The 20,228-nt window shown below is 33.7% G+C and overlaps 1 protein-coding gene across 2 annotated transcripts in view; it reads left to right on the forward strand.

The window, feature by feature from the left end:
- TTC33 (tetratricopeptide repeat domain 33) overlaps positions 1 to 18,848 on the forward strand; it is a 58,992-nt gene extending 40,144 nt beyond the window's left edge. For both annotated transcript variants that reach the window (XM_037023589.2, XM_037023590.2), the window contains exons 3-5: positions 8,472 to 8,553; positions 10,687 to 10,818; positions 13,963 to 18,848. In XM_037023589.2, the coding sequence (XP_036879484.2) occupies positions 8,472 to 8,553; positions 10,687 to 10,818; positions 13,963 to 14,316 (568 nt within the window). In that variant the 3' untranslated portion in view covers positions 14,317 to 18,848. The remainder of the gene's footprint in view (positions 1 to 8,471; positions 8,554 to 10,686; positions 10,819 to 13,962) is intronic.
- Positions 18,849 to 20,228: the final 1,380 nt, after the last annotated feature.

Consider the following 20,228-nt stretch of genomic DNA (forward strand, 5'->3'; position numbering starts at 1 on the left):
ATTTACTACTAATACATGTATTAGAATATTATGAGTAGGATTATTATGAAAGAGTAAGTTAATTTTCCAGAGAAGGAAGACAGAACATAGCAGATTTCCAAAGTTTTTCAGGTTATATCTGTAATAATATTTGGAACTATTATTTAGAAATAGTGTTGAGATCACCCACAATTTGCCTAAAGAAGTACAGGCACTTTCTTTTTAGATGGCATAGATACTGCTTTTAGAGGTAATATCTTTAAATTTTAGTGGATATTAGCATCCAGAGACTAAATTTCTTTGATGTATATGCTTCTTGTAAAGAACATTGTAGATGATAGCTATCAGTAAGCAGAGATGGGTATTGAGTATTGCTGAGTGTCATGTACTTTTTTTCTCTGTTATCTGATACCTATGAAACATTTTTTTAGTATTTTTCTGAGGTGATCCCAGTGTGGTCATATTTAGGTTATATTTTAATAAGTTGCTGTATTTAATTTGCTAATCCTTTATTTAGGATTTTTATAGTTAAATTACAGACTAAAACATTTTAAGGGGATCATTAGGATTAATTCATCTTTCTTAGGACAAAAGTGTACTTTATTTTTATTGCTAGATTCTCCCAGTTTGCTGACATATGTTAGGACCCTTCAGACTACATTTTTAATTGTGGTATTTAAAACTTTGGATAAGGCAGTGGCAGCTATTTTCCGTTCAGGGCCTGTTCCATATTTTCCCAGTTAATCCCACAAAAATTGTGGATCATTTCTTATATCCACCTTATTTCTTCAAAAATTACTGATATGTATTAGGCCTTACTGTGGTCAGCTGCATATGCCTTGGTGAACAAAATACCTATCGCACTGTCTACATAGAGCTTTTAGCTTAAACATAGAAATAAATGTAAAGTTTCATACTGTTTTAGGAAGAAAAATAACTGGGTACCATGAACAAATATTCACCAGAATGATTAGATAAGGGGTCACAGAGGTCTTCTCTGAGGGAGCAAGAAGGCAAGTGATCAGGTTCATCCAGGTGAAGAGAGGAGATCCTATTTATTGTTTCCCCTTTTGTGTACTTTGTGATTTTATCATATTTATTGTTAAAATAAGGCAGTCTGCTATAGTCCTGCCCATTTATTTATACATATTTTTATTTTTTCCAAATTATTCCATGATGTTGGACTTAATTTCTGGTGAATTTTATTTTATGATGTTTATGTATGTGTATGCTAAATGAATGAGTAATGTAGGTGGTAAAATATTTTAAATGATCCCTGTATCTAAAGTAGTAATTGGGAAATTAAAATTGACTTTTTACATTTTTCAGAAATTGATTGTCTAGTATAGCAAGGAATAGAACAGGGTAATTGCTTTCAGTACAATGACAACTAAGAAACATCCGGATTAGGTAGAAGTTGGCACCCGTTGCTGTAATTCATTTTGGAAAATGACCTTTATCCTGTTTGTGTACACTGCAATGTAATTTCAGAGCTCCTTCCTCCTGTTCCAGAATGACTTGATCTGCCCTAAATTGTTTGTTCTTGTATATAATAAATGAGAAACTTTTAGACATGTTTGCTCTTTGGTGTAAGTAAATAAAATTATTATTGAAAGTGGGCTTTATGATTTAACATAATCCTATGTCTACATAATTTCAATAAGTGATAGGGACTAAAACTCAGAGGAGTTCAGGATTTAATAATAGCACCTTTTAAAGTGTGTTTATTTCTCTTCCCTTGCCTAATAGCATACTGGAACTCAACATCTCAACACTTTTTTCTGATCCAGTTCTGCTTTCCCTAAATATGATTGTCTTGAGAAAATGTGTAATTAGGAAGTATATATTTTTTTGCTCATTATTGCTTTTTTCTTTTTTTCTTTCCGAGCTTATCTTAAGCTACTGAAAATTATGACCCTAATGACAAATGCTTATTGTGTAAAACTGCACATTATTTTTTCCTTGCTTTCTTCAGAATGCTGCTCCAAATTCTAGACAAAGAAACTGAAAATAATTTAGAGATTTCTTTTTCTTGGTTTAATTCAGGAAATTGACCATTGTCTCAAAGTTGGAACCTGATCTACCTACATTGGAAATCACACAATTTTCACTCAAATTATATCTATTTAAAACTACTTTTAGTATTATAATGCCAATGTGAAAGTTCCCACAAAATCAAGGAAATAAACTAAACATTAATTTCAAATATTATATCCTAAACAGAGGAAAGTCACCTCCAAAAACAAAATCTAAACTGAGTCAGAAATGTTATTTCTATCATTAAACATTTTTGGGCACAATTATTATAAATATTATTAGTAATACAATATAAAATAAGGTGAAAATTTGTAATTTATTGCTAAGTTTTTAATTAGGAAATGATGAATTTTAATATTAACTACTAATTTGCTAAAAATATATCTGATGGGATTGATTAGCTTTTAACTTTCTTTTGCTGTTTCCACATGAGCATGTAAAATTGTGTGATAGAAATCGATCATGATATTAATGAAAAGTGAGGATCATTTGTGGTTGGTTACATTTTATTTGACATAGACAAAACTGCTATAACATTTCTTCTTGGATACAATCAATCCTCATTCATGTATTCCACTTTTGTGAGTTCACCTACTCTCTAAAATATATTTGTAACCACAGAATCAATACTCATGATACTTTCATAGTCATAAATGTTACATGCACAGAGCTCCAAAAGTTTTAAGTCGCCTGTGTTTATGTTCCCATCTGAGTCAAACAGGGTGATGCTCTGTCTTACAGCTCTCACACTGTAAACAAGTGTCCTTTTTTTGGTTATCTAATGTTATATTTTCCACATATTTGTGCTTTTTGGTGGTGATTTTGCTGTTTAAAGTGGCCCTCAAGTACAGTGCCGTCTAGTGTTCCTAAGGACCAGAAGGCTGTGATGTTCTTATGAGTTACAGAACTGTTGGCCATGAGTTCAGTGTTTATGAATCAGCAATATATATTAAATAAGATGTCTTTAAACAGAAACACACATAAAATTAGGTTATATGTTAAACAGTTTTTGAAGGAAAAAAGTCCTGTCTTTGTCCCTCCCAAGGTTTTGAAAATAATATGTTTATGTGCATGGTCTCTTGGTGTTCATATAATTTATTATTATTATTATTATTATTTATTAAGGTATCATTGATATACACTCTTATGAAGGTTTCACATGAAAAACAATGTGGTTACTACATCCATCCATATTATGGAGCCCCCCATACTCCATTGCAGTCACTGTCCATCAGTGTAGTAAGATGCCACAGAGTCAGTACTTGTTTTCTCTCTGCTACACTGTCTTCCTCATGATCCCTCCCACACCATGTGTACTAATCATAATACCCCTCAATCCCCTTCTCCCTCCCTCCCCCACATTTTCCCTTTGGTAACCACTAGTGCCTTCTTGGAGTTTGTGAATCTGCTGCTGTTTTGTTCCTTCAGTTTTGCTTTTTTGTTATCCTCCACAAATGAGGGAAATCATTCGGTATTTGTCTTTCTCTACCTGACTTACTTCACTGAGCGTAATACCCTCTAGCTCCATCCATGTTGTTGCAAATGGTAGGATTTGTTTCTTATGGCTGAATAGTATTCCATTGTGTATATGTACCACATCTTCTTTATCCATTCATCTACTGATGAACACTTAGGTTGCTTTCATATCTTAGCTATTGTAAATAGTGCTGCAATAAACATAGGGGTGCATATGTCTTTTTTGATCTGAGAACTTCTTTTCTTTGGGTAAATTCCTAGGAGTAGAATTCCCAGGTCAAATGGTATTTCTATTTTAAGTTTTTGGAGGAACCTCCAAATTGCTTTCCATAATGGTTGAACTAGTTTATATTCCCACCAGCAGTGTAGGAAGGTTCCCCTTTCTCCACATTCTGGCCAGCATTTGTTGTTCCTAGTCTTTTCGATGTTGGCCATCCTTACTGGTGTGAGGTGATATCTCATTGTGGTTTTAATTTGCATTTCCCTGATAATTAGCAAGGTGGAGCATCTTTTCATGTGCCTGTTGGCCATCTGAATTTCTTCTTTGGAGCAGTGTCTGTTCATATCCTCTGCCCATTTTTTAATCGGGTTATTTGCTTTTTGGGTGTTGAGGCATGTGAGTTCTTTATATATTTTGGATGTTAACCTCTTGTCAGACATGTCATTTACAAATACATTCTCCCATACTGTAGGATGCCTTTTGTTCTGCTGCTGGTGTCCTTTGCTGTACAGAAGCTTTTTAGCTTGATGTAGTCCCATTTGTTCATTTTTGGTTTTGTTTCCCCTGCCTGAGGATGTTTATATAATTTAAATTGAAAGTTATTGTTTATTTGAAGTAGAGCTTTTATGTGTGTGTGTGTGCATATATTTTGAAAACTATATTGAGGAGAGAGGAAATGAGAGGCTACTGCTTTGCTTGTGTTTTGTTGTAAGGATTTTTCCCCCTTTTATGTAAGACTAAAAATAAAATTTTTTAAATATAGTCCCAATTGTTAAATATGTAGGCTAGTTTCTCAGGGATTAAACAGCCTGAATATAATATGTATTTTATGTATAATCTTACATAGTTAAAGAGCATTAAAGTCATTTGAATTTTTGATAGTATAACGATTGCCCATTCTAATAACTAAACCAACTGGGAACTAAATTTTGCTCCTTGTAGAGCTGTCAGGTCCTATTAACAGAAAATCTGAGGGGAAGTAGTGTAGACAAGAAAATGTAATATTTATTTCTACTCTCATTGACTTTTCCTTAAAGGAAATGAATGAGAATGATACCTTAAGTTATACAGCATTCCTCTTAAGGAATGAGGCTCCTTTCCAGTCAGTTTTACATCAAACATAATGTGTATTACATTTACTCTCCAAAATATGACTTTGCTTCTTCAATAATTATTATCTGTGGCCCATTTCCTTCCAAAAGAGAAATGTAAAGGCCAAAAGGTAATTTTTTCCAGCCTTATTTATAATTGACATATAACATTGTGTAAGTTTAAAGTGAGCAAGGTGATGATTTGATACATTATTTATTGTAAACTGGTTATTACAGTAAGATTAGTTAACACATCCATCACTTCATCTAAGTACGTTTTTTTGGTGGTGGTTTAAGATTTACTCTCTAAATAACTTCCAAGTATATAACACAGTATTGTTAGCTGTAGTCACCATGCTATTATACATTAGTGCCTGAGAACTTACTCATCTTATAACTGGAAGTTTATACCAAGGGATAATTTTTAATGCCTAACACTAGAGGATCCACCATTTGAATGAATTTTGCATTAGCATAGTAGAAATCAGTCTTTAAGCATTATGCTGCAGTGAGAAGCAGTGTTCTAAAGACAGGAGAAAAATGGTGTGTGTGTGTGTGAGAGAGAGAGAGAATGATAGCACATTAAAATAAACTGGAAGAATACATACAATAAAATGTTAACTATATTAAATACAGTTATCACCTTTGAGTGGTGAAATTGAGTGTCTTTAGTTTCTCCTTGTGTGTGTACATGCTTTCCTTTGTTTTCTGAGATTCTTCTCTATTTGTACACCCATGAAACGATTTTTTGTATCAAAACCATTATATTAAAACAAATGTCATTTATTCAGGTATAGAATACAGGGTAGACCTGATTCAAGAACACTTTGAGTTTTAAAAAAATTGAATACCTAACAGAAGCCAACACTGTGTTTTTAGTTTTTCCATCTTAGGCTGCCTGAATAGATGTGCATGTGCAGGTAAAGAAGAAAGAGGTCTCGCAGCATCTGCAAATCCTGCCTTTCTTCTCCTCACCTTCCTCTTCTATCCAAAACCTGTGGTTTTTATCCCTGTAAGAGTCCGCCAGTGAAGCAGACTTTCTCATTCCTTCCTTCATCTCCTTTGCTAACCTGACTACCTGGTGGAAGTTTGTGCATCTTTTTTCTACCATCTTTGTTTTTCAAAAGTATGTTTTGCTTAAAGGAGGCTGCATTATCTGGAGGGGCTGGAACAGGAAAGACTATAAGAATGTGTATAACCTTGCGAAGTTAGCACATGAATCCAAGCAGAATGATCTGGTAGGTGATGACCCTACAGAAGCATTCAGTTAATTAATTCTGTGTAGCCAGTGGTATTTTGATAGACCAATTTGAAAAGATACCTTTAGTGGCTTACTTTGAAGCGCACTAGGCAGTTTCTAAGCTAATATTAACGTGAATTATCTTTAAAAAAACTGTGAGCCTCAGATTTCCATTCAGGGTAACTAGGAGCTAACAGTTTAGCCCTCCCATGTCTACCACCTGCTGAGCACAGAGCTTGTATGGAGAACTGTGTACCAGCTACTCAGGCCTGTGCAGATCCTGGCAGAGCCTGACACTGTACAGACATGCTGGAGCACATGGAAAGCAGAATAACGCATGGAGCACTGCAAGAGCATCTCTGAAAGAGGTGGAAGGAAGAGCACAAACAGCAGCCTGTGAGCCTGCATGTCTCCACTGTTACTTCCCACTTGGGGACTTGGGCTCTAGACAGATGTTTGAGTTTGACAAAAACCTTGATAGAGAAATAGTTTTCAGTTAGTGAAGCTCTTAGAGATTTGATTTGTGCTATTAGAATATTGCTGATGCAGGCAGAGGCATGGAGAAACAGAGCATCATAGAAGCATATCCTAAAAACAAGGTGAATAATGGTCACACCATGTTTCAGATCATTGGTAGTTCCTAAAATTCAGGTAGTCTTCCACCCAAAGTTAAGCACAGTGTTCAAACAGATATTTTTTGGGGACTCAGCAGAGCTCCTGCTAGGGAGGAAGATATTAACGGTGGTTGAGGCTGTAGTTCTGTAGCCATCTGTGCATATTCAGCTGTGGTTTGCCTGGAAACAGACTGCCAGCCTTTGTGGGTGAATCTTAGCTTGGAGTTATATAGAACCGGCTACTATGAAACAAGAGTCACGGCTATAACCAACATGGCACTCAGGCAGGCTTTGTAAAGCGCACTACCCCTGTGTCCACTTCACCCCTGCTGCTGGTCATGGAGTTGGCTTTGTGGCAAAGATCCTAAGGTGCTAGGATGGTGTAAGACCATGGAAATGGTATTGCCTACTGGGATTATTTACTATTGAAAAGAGAGAGAATGTACTTTTTATTCAACTTTGTGTTTTCTACCAAAGTCTGCCTTTCTTTCATTAGTTCTCTGCTCTGTGCTTAAATAATAATCTGTGCAGATCATCCCTCATTTTGGTTGTTATATTTTGTTTGGATCTTTACATATTAGGAAATGATGTGCAACAACACATACAGCAGAAAGGAAAGGTTTGGAAACAGGTAATAGGAAGTGATTCAAGGGATGATAGCACATGATAGGGTTTCATATACTTTGAAAGATACCAGCAGTTCATAACCTTGGTTTTTATTAGCATTACCTGGGGATCCTTTAAAACCTTCATGTGCCTGATCCCTACTCTGAGAATTTGTTTTAATTGATCTGAGCAGGTACCAGGGTGTAACCAGGAATGAAACTTGGTGCATTATGTATTTTCTGACCTGGTGCATTATGTATTTTCTGTTTAGCTCTAGAAATCAAAGCTAGTAGCATTGAGGGAAGAGTACAGGATAGGAAGTTTCAGCTTATTATAACAATGTTCTGGTAACTAGAACTTTCTCCTCCTGGAAATATTGAAGAATATATGAGTTAACTACTTGTGAAGGATGCTGTGAAAATGACGGCTTTGGATAACATATAGAACTTAATGGTGCCTTGATTTTACTTGGAAGACAGAGTGCTGCAGTGCTTTTTTGGCATGGAGTGTGCTAAGATCAGTTTGGGTAAGATTGAGTTTGAGGTGTCTGTGGGACATCTAGATGGAGATGTTAGTTGTCTGTATGGCTCTGGAGCTCAAAAGAGACTTGACTGGGAGGACATCATTGAAAAGTGGTAGTGGCAGTCACCATCTCTGCAGTGTTTTTCATTCATTTGACCCATTTCTTATAAGCTTACCATGTATTAATACTGATGAATAAGACAATTCCTGAGCTTATGAAATTCACAGACAAAGCAACTTGTAACTGTAGAATCTTTACAAAATTACAAAGCAGCTTCTTAAATTGTTAACAGTGTCAGCTGGATTGCTTCAGTAGAGCCCAGGATTGCAACTGGATTACGTAAACTCCTCAGTAAAGTCCTTTGTAATACATCTAACATGAATGACAACATATGCAGACATTGAGGTTGATGAAAAAAATGTTGGTGATTTCTCAGCTCAGAAAATAAAATGTTGGCAAAAAGGTTTCCAAGGTCTCTTTTATTTATATATTGCCTTTTTCTCTTTGGCTGTTCTTTTCCTTATCTCTTAATTTTTCCTGTTGTCATAATATTATTATTATCAGTTCTTGAATAGAAATATCTTAGTAAACAATTATTCTTTAGTATCTTATTTTAAAATGCAGTCATGTACTCTCAAAAGAATTTACTGAAAATATGACATTAATGTAACTTTAATAACCACAGATACCAAGAGGCAATTCAGAAGTGGGATGAAGCACTGCAGTTAACCCCAGATGATGCTACCTTGTATGAGATGAAATCACAGGTAATGTTTATGAAGAATTTCACTTTCATTATGGAATTGTACTATGTTTATGTTTGTTTGGTGAGCAGTGATAAAGGGAAATAACATTTCCTTCTATTTTCTTTTTCAAGTATAATTTGGGAGAAAGATATGTCACCATATTATTTATGGCTCTGCCTTATGCATAACATTAGAAATTCAATTACTGTCATAAAACTGTTATTTCAACCTAACTATGTAAATATAGGTAGATGATTAGCTTTTAAAAAGTTACTGATAATTTCTTAAATAAATGAAATGAGTGTGCTCTCCTTGGAAATTAATTGTAATGGACTTAGCAATGACTTAGTTTCTTCAGAATGAGGAAGGACTGGATTCTGGATGATATGTTTCTGAAAATGGCCTAGTCCTTAGCAAGAGGTCAGAATAGACTCAGTTTATTAATAGTTTAAAAAAGTTGTATACTTTAAAACATACTTCTGATATTTGTAGGCAAGTCTATAAAGAAAACTTCTGAGCATTTGGATTAGGTTATCCAAAGGACTTTTAAAATCTCTAATGGAACATTTAACATATTTTTGGCAGGGAATACTTGTAGTTTAGTCTTCATCTCTGCATACCTAATACATACGTTCCAGATGAACCATCTAACACATAGAGCACATTCTTTATCAGTTTTGACTTTTATTTATTCAGGACAAACCCAAATAAATTATTTCCACTGAATAAAGTGCTTCATTTGGTTAATTCTTTAATTTTCAATCTTGATTATGTACAGGCATACCTTGGAGATATTGTGGTTCAGTTTCAGAACACCATAATAAAGCAAATACTGCAAAAGAGTGAGTTAAATCAATTTATTGGTTTCCCAGTGCATAAAAATTATGCTTACTGATGCGTGATCAAAACCGAAAGTTTCTGTGATATGACTGCCCTTGCACCGTTCACCATGTAAGAACTTATTCACTATGTAAGACCTCGTTCACCATGTAAGAACTTGTTTGTTATGCTTCAGAAGATTGGAGACTGTTGAGATATAGGCTTGGGGTTGATTAATGACTGTGCATTGAGTCCCCTATACAGAATTTTACTGTTGTTAACAACCATTTGATCAATAAATATGAGAGATGCCCTCTCAAAAAAAAAAAAAGTCATGCTTACACTATACTGTAGTCTGTTAGTCTGTTAAACATGCAATAGCGTTGTGTTTAAAAAATCAATGTATATATCTTAATTTAAAAAATATTGCTTAAAAATGCCTACCATCATCTGAGATTTCAGTGAGTCATAATCACTAGTCACAGATCACCATAACATTTAATAATAATGAAAAAGTTTGACATATTGCAAGAATTACCAAAATGTGACACAGAGACATGAAGGGAACAAATATTCTTTGAAAAATGGCACCAATAGACTTGCTTGACAGATGGTTGCCATAAACCTTCAGTTTGTAAAATTCATGTCTGCAAAGTACAGTAAAGCGTATCACAGTAAAACAAGGTATGCCTGTATATTAAGGGCTGAATTTGTGGTAAACTATGTGAAATGAGTTGTTTAATTTGGAACCTGATAATGTGGTTGTGTCACCAATCTTGTAAAATGTGAATGGTCCCAAAGATTATAGACAAAATCCAGTCTTTTCCCGTAGATTCATATGGAAGGTTCTGGAACTCTCTGATTTCTCTGTTTTTTTGTTTTTTTTTCTGGTTTAAAGAACCTAGTTGTGGGGAGGCCTGTGGAGTGTTTGTTTAAATGATTTTTATAGCAGGAAGATGTTGGACATCTTAAAATAAATATAGTTTAACAGCAAGACCTAGGGTCCCCTGAAAAAAGAAGTGGAGTTGAGAGTTCAAATGGCTCTGAGCCACGAGCACTACAATATGACCACTGGTTTTGACCAGCTGGACAATAGGGCTCAGTAATTGGAAGGGAATAGTTTTTATTTTTATAGTTATTTCAGGGATAGGAAGAATATTAATTCCTGACCCTGAATGGTAGAGGAAGGGTTCAAAACCACTGAAATGTTGTATTTACCACACTAAAAAAAATATTTTTTAAAATGAAAAGGTTTGTTTACATGTAGTTATCCATTAGTAGTTTGCAGGTTTATGAATATTACTGACAGGTTTTGTTTCTTCTCTTTGGTTCTAGGTGCTAATGTCTCTTCATGAAATGTTCCCAGCAGTACATGCAGCAGAAATGGCTGTCCAGAGAAATCCACATTCATGGGAGTCTTGGCAAACTTTGGGACGTGCTCAGCTTGGATTAGGAGAGATAGTCCTGGTAAAGAAGTCAGATTATTATAATGACGAAATTTTATTTTGACATGTTTTTGATCAGCTGGACTGAAAAATAATAGCCATTTATCAAATCTATGCAAAAAATAAGTAGCAAATTACCTCTTAAAGATATTAATCCATAAACACAAATCTAAGTCATTACCAAACATTATAAACAATTATGTGAGGGTCAGAATATTTTTCAGGTATTTGACATCATGAAGATTTAAAAAAATTAACATAGAACATTGGCATTTGGTTAGCCTTATTAAATAAAAATTAAGCTACTTTTAGGTTAGTTCTTTATAACATTAAATTTATCACATTATAAAGTAGTATCAGTATCATTGTGGAGATGAAACCAACTAATAGATTATTATGTAGGGGAAGGAAGAAAGTAGAATATGGGGCAGTAAGAATGATAGATAAATTTATTTATTTATTTTACTTAAAAAAATTGAAGTATCATTGGTATAAGTCTTATATTTGTTTCAAGTATACAATACAGCAGTTCAACAGTTACCCCTATTATTAAATCCTGACCCCCACTAGTGTAGTTACTATCTGTCAACACAGGAAGACGATACAGAATCATTCACTATATATTCTCAGTGCTGTACTACTGTTCCCATGACTGACTTATATTATGATTGAGTGAGAATTTTTGTGCCATTTTATCCCCTTCACCTTCCCCAACCCCTCCCTCATGGTAACTACCAGTCAATTCTCTGTGTCTTTGAGTCTACTGTTGTTTTATTCATTTTGTTTATTTTGTTTTTATATTCCACAAGTGAAAAATGATGACAAATATTTAGACTGCGAAGTTGCTAGGCTTAGTGAGGGGAAAATGGGGGAAGGGCAGAGGCTTATGAAAATGAAATAGTCATTGTGTAAAGTTTACTATAACTTGGTACTTTATGCATTTCTCAACTTGGCTGGACTATACCTTGTAAGTTGCAGAGGCTAAAAAGGTAAGAGTTAACTGTTAGAATTATTAAGTAAATTAAGGTGTTTTTTTTTGTGTGTGGCTTTATTGACCTTTTACAGTTAAAAATGAATAAAAATTTAACTTTCTTTGAAGGCTAATAAAATTACTGGTAAACCCTTAATTTAACATTACTAACAATGGCATTAGTAAGTTGTTCTTATAAATATTTACAAAAAAAGGTGCTTGTCAAATTCTCAGAAGTAAGGAATTTTGGTGAGAAAATGAGTGGTAACTTAAAAGTGATAATCAGAAATTCACAAATTTTCACAGATACGAAGAGAGATTTGTAGCACTGGAAATCACAGTGACTCTAGTAATCATATTAGAGTGGGCAAAAAGAAATTCAAGGTATTTCATTTTCTAACAGATCACCAGGAAAGCAACAAAAACTTAATCATACAATACTTTTTTACCTTTTCTCCTTTATTAAAACTTACAAATCACTGTCTCTTTACCTTTGAGTGTCTATGGTATTGGAAAAAGTAGAACATAATATTTGACAAGATTTTTCTATAAAGAAAGAAAATATACTGCAGGTGAGACAAGAGAGATACTTTGAATCAACCAATAAAAATAAAATTATTTAATATTTAAAGGTTTTTGAATAAGAAAACCAGTTCAGCTGTTTTTCTTCTGTTGACATGGTTCTGTCCATTAATATTGTGAAATTCTTAGAGGAATTAAAAGCTTTATTTCTTTAATTTTGTAATGTAAATTTTAGGGCTCTACTTGTAAAAACCTAAATTTCTAATTTTTATGTATATGGTTTTTTTGAAAGATTGAAATGGTTAAATAATAACTTTATTCAAAATGTCATAATGAATGGATACTGTCAAAAATCTATTGAAAGCAAGCTAAAATTTCTATCAACTAGCAATTCTTACTGTATACACATTTGGAGAAAAACATAAGAAAATACATAGGTAAATAGAACAGGTAGTAAATTAAAAGTCAGTGGTTGGGTATGGCTCTATGAATATTTAGATTTTTATGCAGAGTTGGATGTGTATGTTGGACAGTGATCCGCAACTAAGTTTGTTCTTCATTTTCTTAATTCTTTGATGTGTTAAGTTATTTTTTTTACCTTGAAATCTTGCTTCTTTTTTTAATAAGGCATTTATCACTATGAACTTCCCTCTTGATTCTGCTGCTGCTTTTGCTGCATCCCATGGTTTAGTATGTTGTATTTTCATTTTCATTTATCTCAAGATATTTTCTAATTTTCCTTCTGATTTCTTCTTTGACTCATTGATTATTCAAGAGTATATTGTTTGATTTCCACATATTTGTGAATTTTCCATTTTCCTTCTGCTATTGATTTCTAGTTTTATTCCACCCTAGTCAGAAAGATACCTGGTATGATTTCAGTCTTCTTAAATTTGTTAAGATTGCTTTGTGACCCAACATGAGATCTATCCACCTAACATGTGGTTATCCTGGAAAATGGTCTATGTGTGCTTGAGAACAGTTTTATTCTGCTGCTGTTGGGTGGGTGAAATGTTCTGTGTATATCTGCTAGGACCTGATCTATAGTGTTCAAGTCCTGTTTCCTTATTGCTGTTCTTTTTGGATGTTCTATCCACTATTGAAAGTAGTGTATTGAAGTCTGCTACTGTTAGTTTATTGCCGTCTATTTCTCCCTTCAGTTCTGTTTATATATTAGTATTCTGATGCATATATAATTGTTATATCTTTCTAGGGAAGTTATCCTTTTATCATTATATAATGTTTTTCTTTGTCTCTTGTGACACTTGGTACATGTTAGTATATTAAGATTTGAGCTCTTGGCTTTGAAGGTGTGTATTTCTGGTACCTTCCCCAATATCATTTAGCCCAGGAATCCCCAGATTCATATATTTGCTGGTCTGAAGAAGCTGAACAAATGCATTTGCTTGACTTGAGCACCTCTATTTTAATGTACTTTTAGTCTTCATCAGCAATTTGTCAGTCACTTTCTCATACATCTTTAACTTAATCATGATTATGGTGAAACATAATCATCATCCAGTGTTAGGGCACAGTCCTAGCCACACTCTCGCATTCTAATATGTTTTTTAAAAAGATACACACATATACACAGAGATATTGTGGATTATATTAAATACACTCACTTTTTATAAAACAAAGCAAACAAAAAATTCTGACCCTTTTTTTCTCTAGGCAATTCGAAGTTTTCAAGTAGCCCTTCACATCTATCCAATGAACCCTGAAATATGGAAAGAAGACCTTTGTTGGGCAAGAACACTCCAGGAGCAGCAGAGGGTAGCACAGAGTATTAGACCATGTGAAGTACCCGCAGAAGTAACACATTTCTCACCGAAGTCAATTCCTGACTATGACTTTGAAAGTGATGAGATTGTTGCTGTTTGTGCCGCTATTGCTGAAAAACAGAAGACAGTTTCAGCAAATAAAACCATGGTTATTGTGTCGGCTTCTGGGGCTGTAGAGACTGTTACTGAGAAAGAAGATGGTGCTTCATCACCAGATGGCTCTGTTTTTATCAAAGCCCGATGAAGCATGGCAGAAATTATTTAAATCTGTCTTTTTGATTGCCACTTCAGGTATTAGGCATAGGGCTATTTACTCTGGAGAAACGTGGCAAAACTCCCATTTGAAAAAAAGTTTTTCAGATGAGGCATATCAAAACTAAATGGTAGAATTACTGTATAGTGTTTGGATTATGTTTTGATAAGTTATGATTTAAACTTCTTAAGATTAGAATTCTGAGGCATATAGTTTTGGTTAATAAACTTAATCCTAATGTATAAGTGAATACATTTTAAAAACAACTTGAAAAGTGAATTCTCAAATAGTGAATAACCTCATGGCCAGTGTAATTAAAATGTTGACTCTTTGATTTTTGTTTTATGATAAAGGATTTCAGTTATTTCCTTCTTTCCTAGAAACATACTGCTTCTTACTATTCACTCTTCTGTTTTTCTTGTTTTATTAGAGTAAACCTGTAATGTACTCTTACTTTTTGACATTCATTTTGATTCAAAGTGGTCATTTGATTATATATGGAGTCCTTGAAAATTCTTCTGAAAATGCATGCAAATATGTACATTCTGAACATTTTCTGGAGTTTCTCTTAATTCTGATTTGTGGTTACATTTTGACTTTAAAATTATTATAGCAGTGGTAGTTGCTTCCTTCAGTATTAGCTGTGTGAAGTACTGATAAATGTCAGAATGATGGTTTTATTTTTTTAGTTGTTGAAGTAGATAGAGTAGTCCTTCTCACAAGTGAGTCATTTTCAAGATGTGCATTTTTAAAATTAATAGCTTCTAGGTATGTCATAACAGGTTGCACTGTTATGTTGTCCCAAACGAAAGCAGTATTTTCTTATCCTTATCTTTAAAAGCTTAAAAAACCCTGAAAATAACTATCTCTTGATTATAACTTTACAGCTGATGGTTTGGAATTCCTTTCCTAGATAACTTTTTTAGAGGTACTCAGTTAAATGAGAAATCATCACAATTTTAAAGAGCTAAAGCATATCTTTCTAAAAATCAAAAAAGTAGGGATGTTATTATTAAAGTACCAATGAGTGAATAACTCTGGCACAGCATATATACATACTGAAGTGTGACTTATGGAATGATCCCATGTGTAGAGAAGGATATATTTGAAGAAATCTTTCCATTGAAAGGCCACAGCTGCATTCACAAATCAATACTGTCATTGTTATTGTGAATTATTATTTTTATACTACATATATTGTAGTACAAGTATATAGAACTGCTGAGTACTGTTACTTAATGATACTCAGGAAGCTATATTTGTGAAAAATTAATTTTATCTTTGTTAAAGATGAATAAGCCACTTTATTTTAAGAAAGTTTACCACATCCTATTGGAGCATGTGAGTAATGGTCTACATTTTTCTGAGATGATTTTAAAAGTTTTTCATTTAGTGGAATGCTTACCTTTTTTTCAGAGTTGGAAAAGGTAGCACTTGTCGTGAATAGTATATTTTTTTCCCCGAAGTATCAGAAAGTTAGCTCTGGTTAGAAAAGTTAGTTTTAGAGTGATACAAAAAATAAATATCATACTTTATTTTGTTTAATAAGGAATAGTCTTAAAGGGTAGCTAGTTGGGTATTAAGTGAGCACTCACCATTTGGTATGTTGATTTGAGTAAGGGGCGTGTGTTTATTGTGCAGTTTGTTAATAAATAGTTTTGTTTGTGTTTTAAAGATTTGCCTCTTATTTTGTGTTGCTAGTTTTTGAAAAATTGGATGTATTTATTTAATTTTTTTCTTAACATGAAAATAAAATATGTAAAGCACCTTGTGTGGTGTCTCACATAGGAAGCACTCAGTAAATTTTAGTTATTTCTATGAAGAGCTTGAATTAGTTTGGAGATATTTAACCTAAGTTTCTTCTGATTTTAAGAAAGGGGGAGAACTTAATAATTTTTTCCTTATCTAAAATTGAGAAGTCACTACTTCTGATAATAGAGGACAGATGGTTGTCAATTGGGGTTTATTCTTGGCATAAAGTCTATATGCCTCAAACCCAGAAGAGGTAGCCACTAACTTCTGTTAAAGAACTTAGTGTTTCCTCTGTATTGACATTGGTAGGCTAGGTTAGTCTCTTCTTTACTCAGCTGTAAGGTATAAGCTGGAGGAGAAAACGGAAAAAGGAATTACAGAGAGAAAAAGGTAGCTCATTTCTCCAGGCCCCAAAAGATGCTTAGCTAACACTTTTCTATGCATGAAGAGAAAAACGCACACATTGTTTCATAAGGATGTGCATACTGACACACAGACATTGACTAAGCTTGTTAACTGTAATAACAAGTCCCTTTGAATATGAAAGAAAACAATGTTCATGATAGTGATATAATTAAAGATGTTTAATATACCTTCTGAAGCAACACTAATTTTAAATACTAAAATTATATTGAATATAATTTATATTATTCTTGTTTGAAAATTGTATGGTGTTGACATTCATTAGTTGGAACACAACACATCCAAGCCATGCGTGATAATTTGAAAATCACATATTATTGTCTAGACAACAGGTTCTTAGATTATACAGTATTTATCCTAAATGTGCTGACAAATATTACAAAAGCACTGAGAAGTCATGCAATGTAGAGATCACAGAACCTAGGTTGACTGCAATTGGGTTCTATGTACAAAGTTTCATGTAGAGGTCTTAGTATAAAAGTTGATGTTACATGGCAAAACTGTAATGAAAACTTAAATAACAAATGCTTTGTCTCAGGAAGCTAGAGTTACCATGATTATCACTGACCAGTATAGCCTGTTCAGTTGGAAAATCATGCTTTATGTAATGTCAAAAGCTTGTTTCACTGCCTTTCCCAGCAGTAAGAATATTGTCAATGCTTTTTAAATTTTCAGTCTTTGTGACTCAGAAGCCATTCCAAATTGACTCTGGACAGGCCGTCTGAGCTTTGTTTTCATGACATACAATCTAAATGAGTTGCAAGTTGACCTACGAACCATAGTTCTTTAACTATCTTCCAATCAATGGGATTTTAAGTATGTTTTTTTCTGAGAGATTTTTATTAAACTGATGGTGTACTTTATAATGAACACCATTTTAGGATATAGAAGGAATGTGTTTTTTTAAAACCGATAATAAAATACAAAAAATTTATAAATGACTTACTCATTACCAAAGTAAATAAAATGAAATGTGTCACTTAGTCACTTGCAGTTAAATATGATACTTAAATGAAAGAGAAGGGATGACTAGTGTACCATGCATGAATTGTGCCTTAATGTATGTTGTATGTGGACTTCACCTATTTGTATGCCAAGGTGGAAGAAGGGTTGAGAAATGCTGTGTACACTTTGTTGGGAAGGCAGTGGGTAGGGATAGCTTCCTTTCACAGTGTTTCTGTGGACATCCATTAACCAAGAAATCCTGGTCTCTCCCCTTCCTCTTCCCTCTCACATCCCCAGGAAAGGGAGCTGAGGATGAAGAACTGGACGTGCAAGGTCCTTTCTCCCCTTTTTCTTGGATTTGTCATGCCTGCAGAGAACCTGTGTTGTGTTCTCTTGCCAGACCTGTAAGCTTTGTAGTGAAAGCTTTTTGCCTCTGCAAGAGGAGACCTGTGGTCATGCAGACTGTCCATGCCTCAGTGAGCTGGTCTGTCTGGTTCCTGGTTCAATAGTAGTTGGCCATTGTTGGCACGTCCTCTAACCTTGACTTTTTAGATAGTAAATCTGACATATAAAATCTCCATCTGCCTGTCTCTTTCTGTCTCCCTAGTGGCTCAGAAATCAGGAGACAAAGGGTATTAGTTTATGACTCCTCAACCCCAACAAAAATTAGTGCAGATTATATTTCAAAGTAAGCATGAGACAAACATAGAATTGGGAAATTTCTTCAAATCATGGAAATTCTATTGCAAATAGGTAATGTTAATTACAAGGCAACATGTAAACATTAGTTTAGGTATTTAAAACGTCTACCAACTTGAATTGTGATAGACCACAATAATTGGAAGGAAAGAATGTGAAAATCGTCTTACCCTCTGGCCACCCTGTCCACTTCCTTAAGAGTATAATTTACTTGTAATAAAATGCAGCCATTATAAGTTCACAGTTTGAGGAGGTTTGGCAAATGTGAACAACCATGCAATCACCACTACTATCCAGATGTAGAATATTTACTTAGATCATTCAAAAAATTCTCTAATGCTCATTTGCAGTCAGCTTCCCCCGACCCCAACAACCAGCACTATTCAACTACTGATCTGCTTTCTGTGACTACAGATTAGATTTGACTTTTGTAAAATTTCAAATAAGTACATCATACAATATGTACTCCGTGTCTGATATTTTTTGTTCAGCGTAACACTTTTGAAATCCACCTCTGTTGAGATTCATCCATGCTACTATATAATCAGTAATTGTGTTCATTTTATTGCTGAGTATTATTCTGTTGTTTGGATATTCCACACTTTGTAGTTATTCATGTCTGTTGATGGATATATCTAGCTTGTTGAACATCTAAATTTTGATCTGTTATGAATAAAGTTGCATATACATATGTCACAAGTCTATATGTGGATATTTGTTTTCATTTGGGTAAATACCTGGCGATGGAATTGCTGAGTCTTATGGTAAGTATATGTGTAACTTTAGAGGAAACTCTGAAACTTTTCCAAACTTTTTTATACTGTTTCAGTTTTATATCCTGGCCAGTGTTTTGGTATTGTCATTGTGTTTCACTTTAGCCACTTTAGTGGATGTGTAGTATACCTCCTGGTGGGTTCCTGATGATGTTGAGCATCTTTTCATATGCTTATTTGACATTTGTATACCTTCTTTTGGGAAGTGCCTGTTTAAAATATTTTGCCCATTTTTTAATATGAGTTAATAAGTTGTAAGAATTTTTTCTGTATTCTGGATAAAAATCCTTTATGAGATACATGATGTATTGTGAATACTTTGTCCCCATTTGTGGCTTGTCTTTTGGTTGATGATATCTTTCAAAGAAGTTTTTAATTTTGAGTAAGTCTTATTTATATATTTCTTTTAAGGTTGTGCTTCTTGTGTGCTGAGAAATCTGTGCTTACTCCAAGATCAGAAAGATTTTCTATGTTTTCTGCTAGAAGGTTTACACTTTTATCTTTTATCTTTAACTCTGTGATCCATTTCAAATTAATATTTTATGTGTGGTTTGAGGAAAAGGTTGAGGTTTGTTTTTTAAATACTCAGTTCTTTAAGCACTATTTGTTGAAAACACTATTCTTTTTCTTTGAAATGCCTTGGCATCTTTGTTGAAAATCAGTGCATCATGTATTTGAGGGTCTGTGTTCTGTATTCTTTTACACTGATCTATATGTCTATTCTTATGCCAATACTACATTGTCTTGTTGCTGTACCTAGTCTTAAAAATTAGTGTGATTTTTTTTCCAACATTGTTCTCCACCCTGTCAGTTGTTCAGGTATTCTAGTTTCTTTGCCTTTCCATATACATTTTAGACTCAACTTGTCTGTTGACATGCAAGAGTGCTGAGATTTTTATTGGAATTAGGTTGAATTTATAAATCAGTTTGGGAAGAATTGCCATCTTACTAATATCTGCCTTTAAATCCATTGTCCTGGCATAACTCTCATTGTTTTAAGTCTCTAGTTTCTATTCATAATGTTTTTTAGTTTTCTATAGATGTCTTACTCATATTTTTTTAAGTCTACCCTTAAATATTTCATATTTTTGATGTTATTATAAGTGTTTTTAAATTTCATTTTCCAATTTGATTCTATTACATAGAAATACAATTTTGTGTATTGACCTTGTAGCCTACAACCTTGACCATTTATTAGTTGCATTAGTTTTTGTAGATTCCTTAGGATGTTCTATGTATATTATCATGTCTTTGTGAATAAACCCTGTTATCCTTCCTTTCCAAACTATATGCCTTTTATTTACATTTCTT

The sequence above is a fragment of the Manis javanica genome, chromosome 1, assembly GCF_040802235.1.
Source record: "Manis javanica isolate MJ-LG chromosome 1, MJ_LKY, whole genome shotgun sequence".
Classification (NCBI taxonomy): domain Eukaryota; kingdom Metazoa; phylum Chordata; class Mammalia; order Pholidota; family Manidae; genus Manis; species Manis javanica.